The following is a 20,220-nucleotide window of genomic DNA, read 5'->3' on the forward strand; positions in this document are numbered from 1 at the left end:
GGATACATCCAAGGGAAGGGGAACATTACATTTACATTGTTTGTCATGTCCATTTTTGTGTATCTTGTCCATCACAGCGGTAACGATAACATCAGTACATTACATACATACATCCGTGGCACCGTTTTCTTCTTGATTTTTCGCACCAACAGCTCTAAAATATTGTGTAACAACTCCCCACAGTGGCCCGGTCATCCCCACACCCCCACACACTCCCCACCTCTGTTCTGGGCCCCTTACTATTATATCAAACCACTTGTCCTTTTGACCTCTCGATCAAACCACTTGACCTTTTGACCTCTCGATCAAACCACTTGCCCTTTTGACCTCTCGATCAAACCACTTGTCCTTTTGACCTCTCGATCAAACCACTTGCCCTTTTGACCTCTCGATCAAACCACTTGTCCTTTTGACCTCTCGATCAAACCACTTGACCTTTTGACCTCTCGATCAAACCACTTGACCTTTTGACCTCTCAATCAAACCACTTGCCCTTTTGACCTCGCTAAGACGATATAATCACATAAGCATCATAACTACATAATCATATTGCCTTTATGAACTGTTTCTCAAATAGTTACAAAAAAAACAGCTTCTTCAAATAATAAAGATTACGCACTCGGCATATTCTTCCAGACAATGTAGTAATTTGATTAAATAAAACAAATTTCATCCTCACAGTGGATGGCAGACTTTTAAAATTCCTCCTTTTTATGGAATATAAATAAATTTTAAATATCCTCAGCCCTCCAGTGCAGTGCAGTGGGAGAGTTCATCAGTCATAAGTTTGGGTTTGGCAGGAAACAAAAGAGGAAGTGACATATGATGTTTGTGCGAAAAAGGGAACAGGGTTGGGGTGCTGGTTCCTTCAACGGAACAGTATATTTGCTCGCAGATTCGTGAGATCAGAGTTCACCTTTACATCTTCTCTGTGTTTGCACCTTTTCGTCCTCACGGAGTTCACCTGGTGTGCAGCGATGGGTCTCCATCCACAGATCATGTTCCTGCTGCTCGGCTTCACGTCCCTGATGGTCCCCCCATGTGCTCCTTTCTACCCGAACCGCGAGTCCCTCGGAGGAATGGAGGCCCAGTTCACGGACGACGAAATTACCGAGCAGGGCGTTCTTCGAGCCGTGGCAATTTTTATGGAAAGACATCCCCTACCCAGTCGTAGTCCCTTCACTCCAGGACAACTGGAAAACCTCTCTCCACTGACACCGGCGTCCCTCTTCCAAACGTACTACGGCGGTGAGTTCTAAAATACTTTTATGGTAACTTTTCATTTGTTTTCCTTTTTCGGGTGTCGTTGGGTGTGGGAGAGGGGGGGCACAGGTGACACCCGTTACACCTGTTGTGTGACAAGTTCAAGAGAAAACTTCCCACATGATTTGCGGATTTGTAAATGTGCCAGCAAAAGATGTTTGTTTTCCCAGCAAAAGCCAAGGAAGCAGGAATTCATTGAAGAGGAGTTTATTACCCTCGCCAAAGGAGAAGGAATTACATTTGGGTCCATTTTTTGTGTGTTTCTTTGTCTGTCTGTCTGTCTGGCTGTTTGTTTGTCTGTTTGTCTGTCTGTCTGTCTGTCTGTCTGTCCGTTTGTCCGCAGAGAACTTTGGTGTTTTTCTCCGCAACTGCTTGTCGGATTGAGACGAAATTTTCACCATTGGTGCAACTATTCATGTAGAATATTGTAATGATACTTATGACATCATAGGTCACATGGTACGGCAACCATATTTGAAAAAAACAGAAAAAATTTGGACCTCGGTATCTCTGAAACCGCACCAAGGAAAAAATTGAAACTTGGCACATGGCAAGTACTCCTAATGGGGAATAAGTGATTTTTATGACGTCATAGGTGCCCTCGTTATGACGTCATAATTGCATATGTAGAACACCACATTTGATCAGTATGAAAATTTTTGAGGATCATCTCGTGATAAAATGTTCCACAGAAAAAAAAATTCATGATATCGGTCACGTGATTCGACAGTCATATTCCTTTTTTTTTTTTAAAGCCTTCAAAAATCCTCTTCTCTGAAGTGGCTGAACAGATCGAGGAGAAACTTTACACGTATGACCACCTGGCCATGAGGAGGAAAAAGCTCACACATATGATGTCATTGGTCACATGGTTTGGCAGCCATATTGGATTAAAGGGAAATATTAAATGTTTTCTCTGGAACCGCTTAATCAACTAAAGTGAAACGTCACAATTATGATCGAGTAGAAATTGGGAATACATGTTTTAAATAACAACTTGATCGAACACATGGTTTGGCAGTCATATTGGATTTACCCTAAAACCCACAAAAAATCTTCTTCTCCAGAACGGATGGATAAATTGAGGGGAAACTTCACACAAGTGTTCCCCAAGCTTTGGTTGTACAAGTTTGTTAAGGAATAATGGATAGGTCACATGGTTTGGCAGCCAAATTGGATTAAAGAAAATATTAAATAATGTTTTCTCTGGAACCGCTTAATCAATTGATGTGAAACTTCACATTTACAATCTAGTAGAGATGGGGGATACAGATTTTACATTTCAACTTGATCGGACACATGGTTTGGCAGCCATATTGGATTTACCCTCAAACCTATAAAAAATACACCACTCAAAAGAAGTCCTGGCAAGGGTCTGCAATATCTGAATGCTCTTTTTATTGTTTTGTATTAAATTTCCCAGAACAAATTTCGAATTTCCAATGTCTGAAAATGTAATGTTAGAACAATTTATTTGTCCATTGAAGGATAGAAATAGGTGTGCGTGCACACGTGTGTGTGTGTGTGTGTTTAATAACATAAACGTAAACGTTCCTTTGAAGAACAGCTAAGATAAATCTCCCCTTCTTTAATTGACGTGTCTATGTTCATACCTTCCTAATGAAAAATAAGTTGGAGTACCAGCCAATAACTGCATTTCTAGTGTCACCACTGTCAAGATAAAAAAACAATGACACCTTCACTTGTCACTCATAATTTTTTTATTTGTTCAGGGTTATTTACCTCTCTTCCTGAAGGAGGCCGCAAGGATCTTTCATGTCAACCAACAAGTCAGGGCCGGATTTAGGGCAGGTGACCCAGGTGACTGCCTCGGGTGCCGGGCTCAGAGGGCACCTGGCTTGGTGTGAGCCTGCCACAAAGATATAACAATGAAATTTGGCACAGGAGGAGGCCTTTCAAATTCAGCCTTTCATGCCTGCACTGCACCAACACCAGGTCAGGTTAGGAATGCAAGCATGTGCCGGAGCAGCGCGTCGCTGCATGCACTTTCTGCCAGTACTCAGGGGCCTCCGTCTGGCCATCCCCCATGCAGATGCCTGGCTCATCCCCATCTCCTTGAGATGCTGTTCAACCTGCCGCAACCACGAGGCATGTGGTTGGCCCATTTGCCTCCTCCACTCACGAGGCTTCCTCGCTCAGATAATCTGGTGAGCAGGATCAGCATAAGGAAAATGAGCCATATGGCCATACAGCTGCAGCTGATGCTCACGGACTACGCAGGTAACAAATCTCATTTGAGTTTCTCTCAGCAACTGCTTGTTGGACACAATGTCTGACAAGCAATAGCCAACAATTCTCAGAAGAGACCTGATACCAAAATAATTAAGTCTCCATCTCAGATCCCTGGTCAGAGTCCAAGTCTCACATCTGTAGAACAAGACTGGAAACACCAAGAACCTGAGGACTCGGACTTTCGTCCTACTGCACAGGTACCGGCAGCGTCACACCCCATGATCCAGTGAATCCATAACTCCCCAGGCCCGACCCAGCCATCTATTGACCTATGGCTTGCAGCCCGCAGAGATATGGATATCACTGCCAAGGAAAGTGAATCTCTCCGTGACCTCAACATCCTAACCACAAACAGGTACATACAGGATAGTAGCATCCAATATGTCATTGAAAGCCTGGATCTTTGTTTTCATCCAGGAAACCCGTAATCCCAGCGGCTTCAACTCCTCATTTAGCACCTCGAGGGCCCCCAAAAGGATATCTAGTGTCTCCGCAAAGATGATGTCAGAGATCTTGGCATTCCCAAATGATGCACCACAGCTTGATCTCTCAGACATCCTCCCCAGAATCCAGTCCAGACAAGTGCTGAAAAGTGTGGTGGCAGTACAGACCCCTGATAAATTCCAGTAACAACTGGACATACATCGGAGATCGTATAAACACATCTCACAACTCTCTCAGTACCAGAGTGTAGTTCAGACATCAGATTGATCAGTTTTGATGACACATCACGAAGACCAAGAACCTTCGAGATGGCATCCCGATTCACTGAATCAAACACTTTGCAGAGATCAACATAGGCTGCAAACAGCCCCTGCCGAAACTCTCATCTGCATTCGGTGAAGACCTCAAGGGCAAGGATACGGTCAATTGTAGACCTCTTTGGTGTAAAGCCTGATTGCTCTGTGTGCTGGTGCCCAAGCAGATGGTGGTGAACCCTACCAATAATTATCACAGCAAAGACCTTGCTTGGCACTGAGAGCAGCATCACCCCTCGGTAGTTGGTGCAGTCCTGGCGATCATCCTTCCCTTTCCAGTGAGGGACAACAAGGCCCCTCTTCTAGTTAGTTGGGGTGATGCCTGTGTTCCAGGCAGAGCACAGAACTGCATGTAACAACATGAGCACAGCATTTCCACCAGCCTTGAGAAGCTCACCATGGATGCCACAGATCGCAAGAGCTTTATACCATTTCAAATGGTACACCACATTCTGTGTTCCCACAAACGAACATGTATCACAGTTGATTAGAGGGTCAGCAATAGGAATAGTAACACCTGTAACATCCAACTCAACAGCTGGTGGATCAGCTTGGTACAGCTACTCAAAGTAACTGGCCCAGCAGGCCTTCACTTCAGACTCCTCTGTCAAGAGCCCACCACCCACCGCTCTCACTGCAGTACACCGAGGGACGGGCTTGGAGGGCCACAATGTGCAAATTCTTCTGTAAGCAGGAGAGAATCATGTGACCACAGGTGATGGTCTACCCCCTCACAGATTTCTCGCACATAGGCCTCCTTGTCCACCCTCAGCGCACATTCACATTTACGCCTCAATGCCCTGAACAACTCAGCTCTGCCATTAAGCCTAGCTCTTTGAGTGACACTGGTCAATGATATCCGGCGTCCTTTGAGAGAGAAAATTCTTCTTTGCCCCACAGTGAGTTCCACGACATCCAGCAGCAACATTAAGGATGGTGGTCTTGAAGGCACTCCACAATATTACAGGATTCCCCAAAGCACCGTGACCCCCCCCCCCCCAAATCCCACTCAGTCTGTTTGCAAACTCCTCAGCTACCCTCTCATCCTTGAGCTTGCGAACATCCAGCCTAGGCTGGGATAGTACCATTCTCCCACATTTAAGCTGCAATTTCAGAGTCGCTACCACAAGCCTGTAGTCGGTATTGAGGAACTGAGCACTCCGGTAGAACCTGCAGTTCTGGATCATCCTCCAGCGACCATCAACGAGGACATGATCAATCTCCATTGTCACACCGTCAGCGTTGGAATACCAAGTCTAGCGATGAGCCTGTGGGTGCTGAAACCATGAACCAGCCACCATAAGTCCATGACTTCTTGCAAAGTGAAGGAACTTAGTGCTATTCTGGTTCACAGTTCCAGACCCATGGGGACAACACATGTCTCATAACCATCCCTATCAGTTCCAGTCGATGCATTGAAATCCCCCAAGACTAGAAGTGTATCTCATCTGGGGCACTGATCAACCACAGACTCGAGCGTGGTGTAGAATGTGTCCTTCACGGTGAGATCACTCGCCTCAGTCGGAGCATAAACAGAGACCAGGGAAATGACACCCAAGGAGTGACGAATCCTTAATCTCATAATATTCTCACTGACTGGTGTTACCTCAATTATCATTGGTGTCAGCTTATTTGACAAAGCTACAGCAACTCCTTGGGCATGGTAACCATCAGAGCGACCAGACCAATAGTAGGTGTAACCACCCGCCGCCACAATCTCGCCACTATGCGGTCTCCGAACCTCAGAGAGTGCTGCAATACAGACGTTTAAACGTTTCAGCTAAGATGATAACAGTCAGGTGTTCATCCTCTCTTAGGGATAGGACATTCCAGGCACCCACCTGAAGGGAACCACCTCAAGTTAACCCAAGGAGACCTCCGTCTGGTGGACGATACCTCTGCGCCACCCTGACATACACGACCGCAAAATGATTTGGGAAGATTACCCCGTTGTTTTCCTCCTATCATCAAAGAGTATGGGTCCCAAAGGCTTTGCCCCAATCCCGTAATACCGGTGCACTGCCCTGTGGAGGGCAGCTGCACAGGAGGTACTCCCACAGAGTGGGTTTTCATTTTTATTTGCATTTTTGTGTTTTGCGGAGTGAAAGGTTTTACGGTGGCCGGAGTGCAAATCCTGCCACCGACCTCCTAAAAGACATTACCCAAATGCAGGATGACGTCCGCAGACACAGGTGGGCACTAGATATGGATGGTCGTTAGCTCACAAATAGCTCCTCCTCCCTTTGACAGGTTTTGTTTTTAATGCTGCTGGGTGCCCATATCATACATCCTCATCACTAGAAAACTTCGTGGGGGAGACTTTCGTCGCTGACAACCCGACCATGAAACAGGTTAGTACAGGTTTACATGGTACCTGTAGCAAGTCACAGATCTAATCTGGCTTGACCTGACAATAAACACTAGATTAAACATGAAAAAGAGCAATCAGAGATTGCAGACCCTCACCAGGACTTGTTTTGTGTGGTGTGTTCTGTGGTGTTTGTGTAGTTTAGTGTACTGGTGTGTTATGTAATTAATAAGACACATAATTGGAACTGCCACTTTATAACTGCTGGCAGTGATGACTGGGTACCAAGACATCCCGCTTTGATACAATCCTGCTTTGATCGGACACCTGACCTTAACCCATGGCATTTATTTTTATTCAACTAAATTCAGAATGCGATTAAAATACTGTATATTCAATGTAGATCAAATGGAAGACCAATTGGTAAAGTCCTGCATTGGAGTAATCAGAAGGAACACAAGTAAGCAAAAAGAAACGGTGAAGTCATCAGGAGGAACCTGGACAGGATTTGGGGTTCAGTTGCAAGTCCTCTACCCTCAAACCCATCCAGGCACTGCCTGATGAGCCTTATTCAAAAAAATATAATAACCCCACATCAAAAAAATTAATGTCTGGCTGCCAAACCATGTGTGTGATCAAGTTGAAATTTAAAACATGTATTCCCCATCACTACTCGATCAGAATTGCCAAGTTTAACGTCGATTGATTAAGTGGTTCCAGATAAAACATTATTTCATATTTTTCTTCAATCCAATATGGCTGCCAAACCATGTGACATCAATTATTCCTTAACAACCTTGTACACGCGTGCCTTGGGGAACATTTGTGTGAAGTTTCCCTCGATTTGTCCAGCTGTTCTGGAGAAGAATATTTTATATGTTTTTAGGATAAATCCAATATGGCTGCCAAACCCTGTAACATAGGACATCATATGTGTGAAGGTTTTGTTCCTCATGGATAGGCGGTCATACCTGTAAAGTTTTGCCTTGATCTTGAAATGAGAGCGAGAGATGAACCTTCAGAGTTTAGGCTTTATTCCATTTGATTGGAGCCGCTTCTGTGGGCACACCAGGAAATACAGGTTCAGCTAGGAGTACATAAGCAGAAACGTATACATGTGCAGTTAACCATTGCAGACTAATCCGCGTAAGCACGGAGTTCGATATAATCTCCATTCTCACCAGTCAATGAGCACCTTCAGTTAACGAGCATCAAGTGGACAGCCGATGTCAATAGCAATGCCCCGGGGACAATCCACCCGTGCCGCAGAGACCTCCCCTTATACGCGAGACGCACAACATGTGATCCCGCGTCATGTCCCTTGATTCACGCACCACCACATTCTCCTCACCTTTAAAATGTAACTAGGGGCCCATCTTACACACCATGATTGCTTTAGCACTATAGGAGTATACATTTCAAGCAACGCGGACTAATTGATCTACAGAAGCATACATGCCAAGCAGTGATTATTTTGAGTTGTAGGAGCATGGAAATGAGCATCGATATATGATATAATGGGCATATAGGAGCATGAGCAGCGAGAATGCCGATAATCCCCTTTACAGATTGAGTCGTCGAGGGGCCTTATTCGTCGACCTCTCCGGGAGTAAACGGCAGTTTCACTTGAGGGAGACTCCCGATCCTCTTGGTGAGCCTCGACTTGTGCCGGGGATGACTCCTCGATCGCTCTCGGGGGAACACGGCAGCCCCGTCGCCTGGCGGAGTTCCTGGGGGAAATGTCAGAAGGTGGAGAGCCAGGAGGTGGTGTACCGGCGGGAGGAGTACCGGCGGGAGCCAGATGGCGAACCGACACAGTGGTCTCCCTGCCATCCGGGAGCCTGACATGAGCATACTCTGGATTAGTGTCAATGAGTTCGACCCCCTCCACCAGCGGTTCATACTTGCTTTGTCGTACCGGGCGTTTCATGAACACTGTACCGGGGTGGGTCAGCCAGTTGGGCACCGTTTGACTGTCAACATAACGTCGTTGGTGAGTAAACATACGTTCGTGAGGAGTGGCATTTGTGGACGTGCAGAGCAAAGAGCGTATGGAATTCATTGCGTCAGGAAGAGCAACCTCCCATCGCTCGGGGCCCAGTCCTCTCGATTTCAGCGCCAGAGTTATGGCTTTCCAAATTACTCCATTATACCTTTCCACCTGCCCGTTTCCCTGTGGGTTGTAACCCGTCGTTCGACTAGTTGCTATGCCGAGCTCTAATAGGAATTGTTTTAGCCCGGCCGACATGAAACACGGCCCTCTGTCTGAATGTATGTACGAAGGTCTCCCAAACATAGCGAAGACGTCAGAGAGACATTTTACGACAGTGCCCGAGGTCATATCCGAGCACGGAAACGCGAAAGGGAACCTTGAATATTCATCAACAACGGTGAATATGTATCTGTTGTCTGTCTCGGTGGGCAGGGGCCCTTTGAAGTCGATGTTTAGTCTCTCAAAGGGGGAAGTAGCCTTGATCAGTCTGCCAGATGCCGCGCCAAAGAATCTGGGTTTTAGTTCAGCACAAACAGGGCATGAAGCATTCATTTGTTTAATATCTTCAACAGAATAGGGAAGATTTTGTCTGCGTACGAAATGTGCCATCCTGGTTACCCCTGGGTGGCACAGAGACACATGGAGGTCTTGCAAAGCCTGACTGATTGTTGCCGAACTGTAGACCCGGGAGAAGGTATCTGCAGCAGGGTTTTCCTTCCCGGGCCGGTAAACAATGTCGTACCTGTAGCAAGCTAGGTCTATCCGCCATCTCATAATTTTTTCATTCTTAATTTTCCCGTTATTTTTCCCATCAAACATGAAAGCCACGGATCGTTGGTCCGTAACGAGCGTGAAGTGGTTTCCCAGTAAATAATGTCTCCATTTACGCAGCGCTCGACGATGGCGTACGCCTCCTTCTCTATTGCCGAGTGTCTCTGCTCGCTTCTAGAGAGAGTTCTCGAGAAGAAAGCGACCGGCCGCCCAGACTGATTAAGTGTTGCAGCTATGGCGTGATTTGAAGCGTCGGTCTCCACCACGAAGGGCACCGAGCTGTCGATCGATAAAACCACGGACTTACTGATATCATCCTTGAGATCGTGGAAAGCTTTCACGACAGCGGCATCTGGTGGAAAGTTTTTGCAATGCACTAGGGGATGTATTTTCTCGGAGTATTGCGAAATCCATCTTGCATAGTAAGCGAACATCCCGATCACCCGGCGCATTGTCTGCAAGTCCTGAGGTGGTGGAAGCTCACGGAGCGGGCGCAATCGCTCAGGATCAGGCTTAATTGTGCCGTCGGCTATCGTGTAGCCGAGAAGGTCAATTGACCTTGCCGAGAATACGCATTTCTCGTAGTTGAGAGTCAGATTATATTTTCTAGCAATGCTCAAGAATCGGTCCAGATTCCTATCATGTTCCCTCTGATCCCTACCGCACACTGTGACATTATCCACGTAAACAAAAGTGTCTTCGAGGTTTTCATCTGAGATGATGTCGTCCATAACCCGTTGGAAGCAAGCTACTCCATTCGTGACACCGAATGGTATCCTTCTGAACTGGTAGAGGCGCCGCCCTGCCTGGAATGCAGTGTACGGTTTGTCTTCCTCTCGGATGGGAATTTGATGATAGGCGCTTCGCAAGTCGATGGTACTGAATACCTTATAATTGGCCACGCGTTCGACCATCTCATCTATGCGCGGCAGCGGGTAGGCGTCGAGTTGGGTGAAGCGATTGACCGTTTGTGAATAATCGACAACCATCCGTCTCTTATGGTTCTGACTGCTGGTTACTAACACCTGTGCGCGCCATGGCGAATCGCTCGGTTCTATAATTCCCTCCTCCAGTAATCGCTGGTTTCTGAAGTGATGAAATTCATGTCAGCAGTGGTATATCGCTGCGATTTGATCGCTATCGGTTTGCAGACCGGCGACAAGTTAGCGAACAGCTGGGGGGACGTCACCTCCGCGGTGGTCAGCGCATTTAAAATTAGACGAGGCTTGCTTCCTCCAAAGGGTATTTCGATGCTCGTGTGCTGCTTGAGGACATTATGACCCAGAATTACGTCTGCGCACAAATCACGAAGCACCAGCACCTTTACATCCCGATGCGTGTACCCATTTACGTCCAATTCAACATTGCAGTACCCTCGTACGCGGGATTGTAGTGAGGTGGCGGCCATGCATACCGTATTGTCAGTCGGGTGGATTACCCATTTCCTGCCCTTCACTAGCGAGCTGTTGACGAAACTTTTCAGAGCTACCGGTATCAATCAGTGCCTCAGCCATATGCCCGTTACCCGCACGTTGATGATAGCCTTGGATAGATTCCCCGGGAGGCTGCAGTCAATTTATTTTGCGAGTAGAGAGCCGCAGAAGTGGGTTTATTCCTCCTTAGAGTAGATTTACATACCCTGGCATAATGCCCTTTCTTGTCGCAATTCATGCATGTGGCATCTCTGGCTGGACATTTTTGACGAGGATGCCTTTTGTACCCACGAAGAAGCATTTACCGACCGGAGCAGTTGCTGAGGAGTTTGACGAGGTCTGGGTATCCGGCTCCTCGGGTGTTTCTCCATCCCTCATGTCTGGCTGTGTCTGTGCCAGTGGGGTTCCTTGGGTTCCCATCGTAGCAGCGTTCATGAGCAGCATCGGTGTCCCAAATGACTCAGATTGCTGCTGAGCCGTATCCATCGCTCGAGCCTGATCGACTACCTTGTCAAGAGTGGGTTGCGCTTTCTCTAGTAAGCGTTGCCGTATGTGGGCTGATCTGAGTCCTTGGATGAATGCCTCCCGTGTCGCTTCCTTTCGGTGTTCCTCGGCGCTTACGGCCCGGAAGCTGCAGTCTTTTCCCAGCTGATTCAGAGCTTGCAGGAACTGATCGATTGTCTCCCCGGCTGCTTGCTTGCGTGTGTTGAGAAGATGTCGTATGTATACCTCGTTCTTGGGCTTCACGTAGAGCGCCTGCAGTACGTCAATTGCTGCTTCGTAAGTGTCGCACCCCGAGAAGAGCCTGTACACGCCGGGCGAGACATGATTCACGAGAGCGGCAAATTTGTCAGCTCCCTCCGCGATGATGGTCAGATAGTGTGAGAAGGAGCAGAACCAATGTGACCATTTCATTTCTGCGTCAGTCGTGTTTGGGTCTGCGTCGAACCTCTCTGGTTTGTAGATCTTGTCCATCTTTGGTTGAGAGAGCCGAGAAAATCAAATGGAATAAATTGAAATGAGAGCGAGAGATGAACCTTCAGAGTTTAGGCTTTATTCCATTTGATTGGAGCCGCTTCTGTGGGCACACCAGGAAATACAGGTTCAGCTAGGAGTACATAAGCAGAAACGTATACATGTGCAGTTAACCATTGCAGACTAATCCGCGTAAGCACGGAGTTCGATATAATCTCCATTCTCACCAGTCAATGAGCACCTTCAGTTAACGAGCATCAAGTGGACAGCCGATGTCAATAGCAATGCCCCGGGGACAATCCACCCGTGCCGCAGAGACCTCCCCTTATACGCGAGACGCACAACATGTGATCCCGCGTCATGTCCCTTGATTCACGTTAATTCACCACAGATCTGTTCATCCATTTCAGAGAAGAAGATTTTTGAAGGTTAAAAAAAACAAAACAATATGGCTGCTGAATCATGTGACTGATGACATCATCAAAGTTTTTTTGTGGACCATTTTATCCCGAGATGACACTCAAAAATTTTCACACTGATCGGATGTAGCATTCTACATATGCAATTATGACGTCATAACGAAGGCACTGATGACATCCTAAAAAAAATCACTCATTCCCCATGAGGAGTACTTGCTATGTGCCAAGTTTCAATTTTTTTCCTTTGTGTGCTTTCAGAGATACAGCAGGTCCAAAGTTTATTCCATTTTTCCAACATGACTGCCACACCACATGACCTATGATGTCATAATTACGAATAAAACATTAACATTAGTACTCGAACCAATGGTGAAAATTTTGTCTCAATCCGTCAAGCAGTTGTAGAGAAAAACAGAAAAGTTCTGTGCGGACAAACAAACAAACAAACGGACCCAAACGCAACACCCTCTCCTTTGACAAGAGTGATAAATCCATCAAGCTTAATGACTCATTTTCATGAGGGGTATGTAAGAGGGGAGTGAGGATGAGAAAAGTGGGCCATGTGCAGGGATATCACCAGGACCAGGGTGTTAAAATAAAAATGAAAAACTTTCTTGTGGGGGGGCAGGGGGGGAAGGTGGGTTTGAAGTGAATAATACACATCAACCACACACTCCGTTGAGAAGACCCTCTCATAGACATCATACTCAGCAAAAATGTACACAATCACCCATGCATACTACAGCTACTTTCAAGTCCTGCCATTACCCCAATACCCCTCTGTCTCCAATCCTTCCTGGTAACGAAGTCCAATTTGAGCCTATCTACTGTTTCAACTGCTACTATCTTTCCAGGAAGATCATTCCATTATTTAACTACTCTCTGAGTGAAAGACCCGACCTTATTACTGTGTTAACTTTTCTTTATCCTCTTCATTACTCTCACTATCTATTCTGTTGAAGTTTTCTGCACTTATTTTGTCCCTAACCTTCATTGTCTTAAACATCTCGACCCTTGCTACCCCTCAACACTGCCTGCACTCGCAACTCCTCACCACTGCCTGCACTCGCTCCCCATCACCGCTGCCTGCCCTCACTACTCCTTACCGCTGTCTGCCCTCACTACTCCTCACCACTGCTTGCCTTCGCAATTCCCCCACCGCTGTTTACCCTCGCGATCCCCTCATCGCTGCTTGCCCTCGCGAATCCCTCACCGTTGCTTGCCCTCGGGAACCCCTCACCACTGCTTGCCCTCGTGACCCCTCACCACTGCCTACACTTGCTACCCCTCACCACTGCCTGCACTCGCTCCCTGTCACCGCTGCCTACCCTCACTACTCCTTACCGCTGTCTGCCCTCGCGACCCCTCACCACTGCTTGCCTTCGCAAATCCCCCCACTGCTGCTTTCTCTCGTGACCCTCTCACCACTGCTTTCTCGCGACCCCTCACCGCTGCTTGCCCTCGTGACCCCCTCACCAATCCTTACCCTCACGACCCCTCACCGTTGCTTTCCCTCACCGCTGTTTGCCCTCGCGACTTCTCACCGCTGCTTGCCCTCACGACCCCTTCACTGCTGCTTGCCCTCACGACCCCTCACCCCTGCTTGCCCTCGTGACCTCCTCACCGTTGCTTGCCCTCACGACCCCCTTACCACTGCTTGCCCTCGCGACCTCCTCACCATTGCTTGCCCTCATGACTCCTCACCACTGCTTGACCTCACGACCCCTCACCGCTGCTTGCCCTCGCTACCCCTCACCGCTGCTTGTCCTCAGTACCTCCTCACCGTTGCTTTCCCTCGTGACCTCCTCACCGTTGCTTGCCCTCATGACCCCTCACCGCTGCTTGCCCTCGCGACTCCTCACTGCTGCTTGCCCTCGCGACCTCTCACCGCTGCTTGCCCTCGCTACCCCCTCACCGCTGCTTGCCCTCGCTACTTCCTCACCACTGCTTGCCCTCGCTACCCCCTCACTGCTGCCTGCACTCGCTACCCCCTCACTGCTGCCTGCACTCGCCAACCCCTCACCGCTGCCTGCACTCGCCAACCCTCACCGCTGCCTGCACTCGCCAACCCTCACCGCTGCCTGCACTCGCCAACCCTCACCGCTGCCTGCACTCGCCAACCCTCACCGCTGCCTGCACTCGCCAACCCTCGCCGCTGCCTGCACTCGCCAACCCTCACCACTGCCTGCACTCGCCAAGCCTCACTGCTGCCTGCACTCACTAACGCCTCATAAGGTATTCAAAGGTCGAACAAATGCATAAGGGACGCCAAACACTATCTTTGCGTGGGATGTCATTTCACCTAGGGCTGACCCTGCAACAAGCGGTGCTGACAGACAGCTCCCCAGCTTAACATACATCTGAGGAATGGCACACCCATTGATTTACCGTCCTGCTTATGAAACACAAGGGTGACAGTTTATAGCTTGGCCGAGATTCAAACCCAGACTCGACCGCTCAGAAGCAAGTATGCATACCTCTTAGCTATCCTACTCGCCCTAAGAGATAGTAGTAAATAATGGAGAACAATGGTGGTTGAAGTGAAAAACCAAAGGCTGAATGAAGCGAAATGATAAGTGAAAGGGTGGTGGATGACATTACAGATACACCTTTTCAGATATTTAGCATTTCGATGTTTAAAGATTTGTGGACATGTCCAGTAAAGTTCTTCTTGATTGTGATGTTAGAGTCCTGGGAGAGGGTGGTTCAGGTGTGCAATGAGTTGTGTATATTCTAGTGATCAGAAAACTAAAATTCAAACCAGACAAGAAAAAAAAAATTAGATTTCAAATAAGACTTTCTCCACTGTTAAAACTGACTGCAAAAAGTTTTGAAGTTGTGGTGTTAATTTGGGTCCGAGTTTTTTTTTAATTTCTTTTCCGGTTTTGTGCTTGATGCAATCCTGGAAATTTCAATTTCCATTTTTAGACTTTTTTCAGTTTGTCTGTTTGTTTTTACAATAATCGAAGGCTCCTGGTGCAGTTTGTACATAAATCGCATGCATAACAATGGTATTATGAGACATCAGTGAGTACTGTCATGTGAATTATGATGTTAGTAAACAATGAACATAGTGCAGTATATTGGATTATATAGCTTGGGATCCCAGCCTCATCAACAATTACTTGAATGGGAATGCTAGAACACGTCACCTCATAAGAAGCTGGTCTATATTAGAGTGAGGGGATAAGTGCCCTCTACCCCCTTAGCTGTATGTGTCCTACTGTCAACATACTCTTTCTTCTTCTCTTTCTTTCTTTTTTTTCCCCCCTCTAGTCTTTTCTCCCACCCCTATTTTTTCTCGCCTGTTTGAGTCTCTTTACTTCTCAGACATGGAGCAAATAGTGGGAGTTTGACTGCACTTCCTCGCAGAGGAGAAGCTTTGTCTTCCCTCGTCCTGTAGCGATAGTAATTTAGGTGGCGATGGCTGGAAGCTGTTAACTGAATTTCCGCATACAGGTGGTATGAGAGTGATGATCATGCACTGCCTGTGTAATGGCAGGGGGACGTGGTTCTTCTCATATGACCAGGCATCCCTTTTCTTCGGGATAGCACTGCCTGCCCCTGTGACCAGAACACCCCTTCAAAAGGTGGGCTAAACTAAGCCCATTCACTCACCTGATCGGCGTGCTACAGCCAGTGAGATTCCAACACAGTGGCAGCAATATACAAAGAAACAAAAAAGTAAACACATAATAATACTTTACAGCTGGAATGTGAGAACTCTGAAGGACCATGCTGACTCCGACTCTTTTGAAGGACAGCACTTGTTTCAAGGGAACTGTCACGTTACAAGGTCGATGTAGCATCGTTGTCTGAAATGCGCTTTCAAGGCCATGGTGAAATGCGTGAACGCGAATACACCTTCTACTTTGAGAAATAACCAATGAACTGCCGTGAATCCAATGTTAGTTTGGTGGTCTCTAATGAACTCGTGAAGAAGATTGCAAGCCTCCCGAATGGTACTTCTGACGGAGTCATGAGATTCCGACTAACCTTGGGACATGATTGCTTCGTCACACTGATCAGCATTTCTGCTCAATGACAAAATCTGATGATAATAAATAATTCACTTATACAGAGCACTGTCAAACACAATCATAAACATCCCATCTGCAGCCAAAGTTATTGTCCTCGGTGACTTCAATCGAAGAGTTGGCGGTGATTATTAAACCTGGAACGGTTTTCTGGGGAAATTTGGAAAAGGCAATATATACATATATATATATATATATATATATATATATATATATATATATATATATATATATATATATATATATATATATCCAAATGACGAGCTCTTGCTCTCCATTTGCTTTGATTACAACTTAGCTGTCACCAACACATATTGTAGCGAAAATGGACTTTCGGGGTTAAAGGGTTCATTCGCTAATTAGTTATGTCCTACTTGCATGTTTCGAATAAGTAGTTGGAAACCTCAATTTAGGTCTGCTAAAACAGTGTTTAGCAGAGCCTTGTCTCCCCTCCATTCCTTTGTATTTTTTCACTGTTAAATGTCAGCACTTACAAAGGCAGATGTTCAAGAACAGCTTGTTGCCAATGTTGCTGTCAAGCTCACAACTCATCCTAATGACCTCACTGGCACTATACATGAACTGTGGGATAAGCTGAGTAGTATGGTTTATGAAACCTATGCCTTGACTTTGAGATAACACCATGCTGACCGATTTGATGAAAATGATAGCCGAATGTGGCTTCTCTGGATTTTGGGAAAGCCAACGAGAGGCTTCACCACAGAAGTTGAGAAGCAGATCACCAGCCTCAACCCTGTCCCAAAGAGCTATAGCAGTTTCCACAAGATCTTGATAGATGCAGCCAAAAGCAATATTCCACATGATTTCTGCAAATGCTACACACCTTGTTGGTTGCAAGAAGCTGACGAACTCCTCCAACAGTATGAGGCTTCTGGGGACCCAGATGTTGCATCTGAGCTCTGGGAATCTCTGGACATGGCCAAGCAACAAAGAGAATGTTGAGGAGCTTGATTTCACTCATTCAAGTAGAAAGGCTTGGAACCTGCTAAAACATCTTGGAGCTGACTCACCTGTTCAATATCAACCTCCCAAATTATCGGCTAATACTGTTGCTTCTAAGCTACTTCTAAGCTCTAAAGTCAGCTCAACTAATGAGGATCGCCATAAAGGACTCTCCAAGACCATTTCATCAACTCCTACATCTCTGCTTTCTTCCCTCTACACTGGAGCTGACATTGACACTGGCCCGATGTCGACACATTCCACCAATGCAAGGAAAGCAGCAGGAATTGATGGCATCCATCCTGAATTCTTGAATAACTTGGGACCTCATGGACAGGATTGGTTGGCTTCCCTTTTCACTAACATCCGTGCAACTGGAGTCACACCATCAACCTGGAGAGAGGTTAAAGTCATTGCCATCCTTCAGCCAAGGATACGTGCTGCTGATCAATATAGCTATCAGCCGTATTTCTGCTATGTACGACATACAACTTGTTTGAGCATGTTCTTCTGGCCAGGCTCTCTCCATTGGGAGAGCCCATCCTTCCCAAGGAACAAGCTGGCTTCAGACCTGGTTGTAGCTGTGTTAATGAAGTACTTACACTTACCACCCACATTGAGGCTGACTACCAACACACACACACACACACACACACCACACAGGTGTTGCACTAATTGACCTTTCATCAGTGTATGATACGGTACATGGCAACATGGTCTACTGCTGAAAGCTGCCAGACATTTCCAGTGCCAAGCCACAATGTGTTGTCTTTCTTCTATGCTTAGCAATTGAAGATATAGTGTTTCACTCAGGGAGCAACCAAGCTCCATAAGGGCTCTAAATGATGGTCTTCCTCAAGGGTCTGTCTTAGCTCCAATCTTGTTCAACATATATGTGAACGACATACCTTGTACCACCTCCAAAAAGTGTGCCTGCACAGATGATCTTGCCCTTGTGACCCAAGCATTCAACCTTGAAGATCTCAGCAGTTCCGTCCGAGGACTTGAGGGTAATGGAGCAATACTTCATCAACTGGCACCTCCGCCCAAATCCATCTAAGACCACAGTTACTGCTTTCCATCTCAGCAACCGACTGGCTAACAGCAAACTCCAGGTTTCCTTTTGCTATTCCTGAAGCAGTCAAGAACGAACCGTTCCCATAGTACCCTGGAGTCACCCTTTGCTCACAGCCTCACATTCTACGAACATATAAAATGGGCCACAGAAAAGATCAAGACCAGGGTAAACATCATTCAGGAACTAGCAGGCAGCAGCTGGCATTCAAGTGCACATACTCTTTGCACTGCTAGCTTTGCTCTTGTGTACTCTACAGCAGAATACTGTTCTCCTGTTTGGACAGAGAGCGGCCACACAAAACACTTGGATACTGTACTGAAAACACTGATACAAATAATTATCAGTAGTACACTGAAATCAACACCATTGCAGTGGCTCCCATTCCTGTCTAACAACCCACCCCTCGATGAATGTTGGGAGAGTTTGACTGCATCAAAGCCAACCCAGAACTTCCAATCCATGAGGTCTTGCAGAATCTACTAAATATGTGACAAGTCACCTTTCTGTGTCTCTGCAAAATGTTTTCAGTGATGTGGGGTTTAGCACGAAGGATAAGTGGTGCAATCACTCGCCAGACAACAAAATTGCAAACACTTAACTGGTGAGAGATCCCATACAAGAGTCTCCAGGTTTCAACCTCCCCCAAAAACAGTGGAGTGAAATTCGAAAATCTACACCCCCTTTCACAATTTTCACCTTTTGTTGCCTTGTATGAATTTCACCTTATAGCCTGGAGTGAAATTGCATTAAATCAGACTTTTCCCATCTTTATTTACACATCATAACCCACAACTTCAAAGTGAAAAACAAATTCTATAAATTTCAGAAGATTAATTAAAAATACAAAACTTGAATATCTTGGTTGGATAAGTGTCCACCGCTCTTATAAATGCAATTGTTAATTAGCTCAGGTATAACCAATCACCTTCAAAATCACACACCAAGTTAATTGGCTTCCACCTGTGTTAAATTGTATTCTGATTATTTCAGAATAAAATCAGTTGTTCTTGTAGGTTTCCTCTGCTGGATAGTGCATTTCACAGCAAAGACTCAACTATGAAAACCAAAGAGCTTTAAAAAAAACCTCTGGGATAAAGTTGTAGAAAGGCACAGATCAGGGTATGGGTATAAAAAATATTTCAAAGGCCTTGATTATCTCTTGGAGCACAGTCAAGACAATCATTAAGAAGTGAAAGACATATGGTACCACAAATACCCTGCCTCAATCAGGCCATTCTTCCAAATGGGAGGACCAACCAAGGAGGAGACTGATCAGAGAGGCCACCAAAAGGCCAATGGCAACATCGAAATAGGTACAGGCCTTTATGGCAAAGACTGGTCACTGTGCATGTGACAACAATATTCCAAGCACTCCACAAGTCTGGCCTGTACGGTAGGGTGGCAAGAAGGGAGCCATTACTCAAAGACCACCTTGAGTCCCATTTTAGGTGTGCAAAAAAACACACTGGAGATTCTGAATCCATGTGGCAAAAAGTTTTGTGGTCTTACAAAACTGAAATGGAACGTTTTGGCCTCAATGCAAAACGTTACATTTGGTGAAAACGCAATATAGCACATCACCCAAAGAACACCATCCATACTGTGAAGCATGGGGGTGGCAGCATCATGTTGTAGGGGAGTTTCTCATCAGCAGGGATTGGGACACTTGTCAGGATAGAAGCAAAACTGGATGGAGCAAAATACAGAAAAAATCCTGGAGGAAAACCTGCTGCCATCTACAAGAAAGCTGAAATTGTGACGGAAGTTCATTTTTCAGCATGACAACGACCCGAAGCACACAGCCAAAGCTACACTGGAGTGGCTAAGGAACAAAAAGATAAATGTCCTTCAGTGGCCCAGTCAGAGCCCCAACCTAATTCCAATCGAAAATCTGTGGCATGACTTGAAGATTTTTTTTTCTTTCTTTTTTTGTATACACTGTCGAGGCTCATATGAGAGCTAACACACA

At 46.3% G+C, this 20,220-nt stretch overlaps 2 protein-coding genes across 2 annotated transcripts in view; one reads left to right on the forward strand and one right to left on the reverse strand.

The window, feature by feature from the left end:
- The first annotated feature begins 812 nt into the window (after positions 1-812).
- The window catches only part of LOC147013087 (von Willebrand factor A domain-containing protein 7-like), a 107,362-nt gene continuing 87,954 nt past the window's right edge, over positions 813-20,220 (forward strand). The window contains exon 1 of the mRNA XM_085854654.1: positions 813-1,248. Coding sequence (XP_085710780.1) covers positions 978-1,248 — 271 coding nt within the window. The 5' untranslated portion in view covers positions 813-977. The remainder of the gene's footprint in view (positions 1,249-20,220) is intronic.
- Positions 11,014-20,220, reverse strand: part of LOC147013088 (uncharacterized) — a 121,757-nt gene continuing 112,550 nt past the window's right edge. The window contains exon 3 of the mRNA XM_085855730.1: positions 11,014-12,147. Within this exon, the coding sequence (XP_085711856.1) occupies positions 11,014-11,754 (741 nt within the window). The 5' untranslated portion in view covers positions 11,755-12,147. The remainder of the gene's footprint in view (positions 12,148-20,220) is intronic.

The sequence above is a fragment of the Eptatretus burgeri genome, chromosome 14 (assembly GCF_056783735.1).
Source record: "Eptatretus burgeri isolate ZD-2024b chromosome 14, Ebu_testis_v1, whole genome shotgun sequence".
In the NCBI taxonomy this organism is placed as follows: Eukaryota; Metazoa; Chordata; class Myxini; order Myxiniformes; family Myxinidae; genus Eptatretus; species Eptatretus burgeri.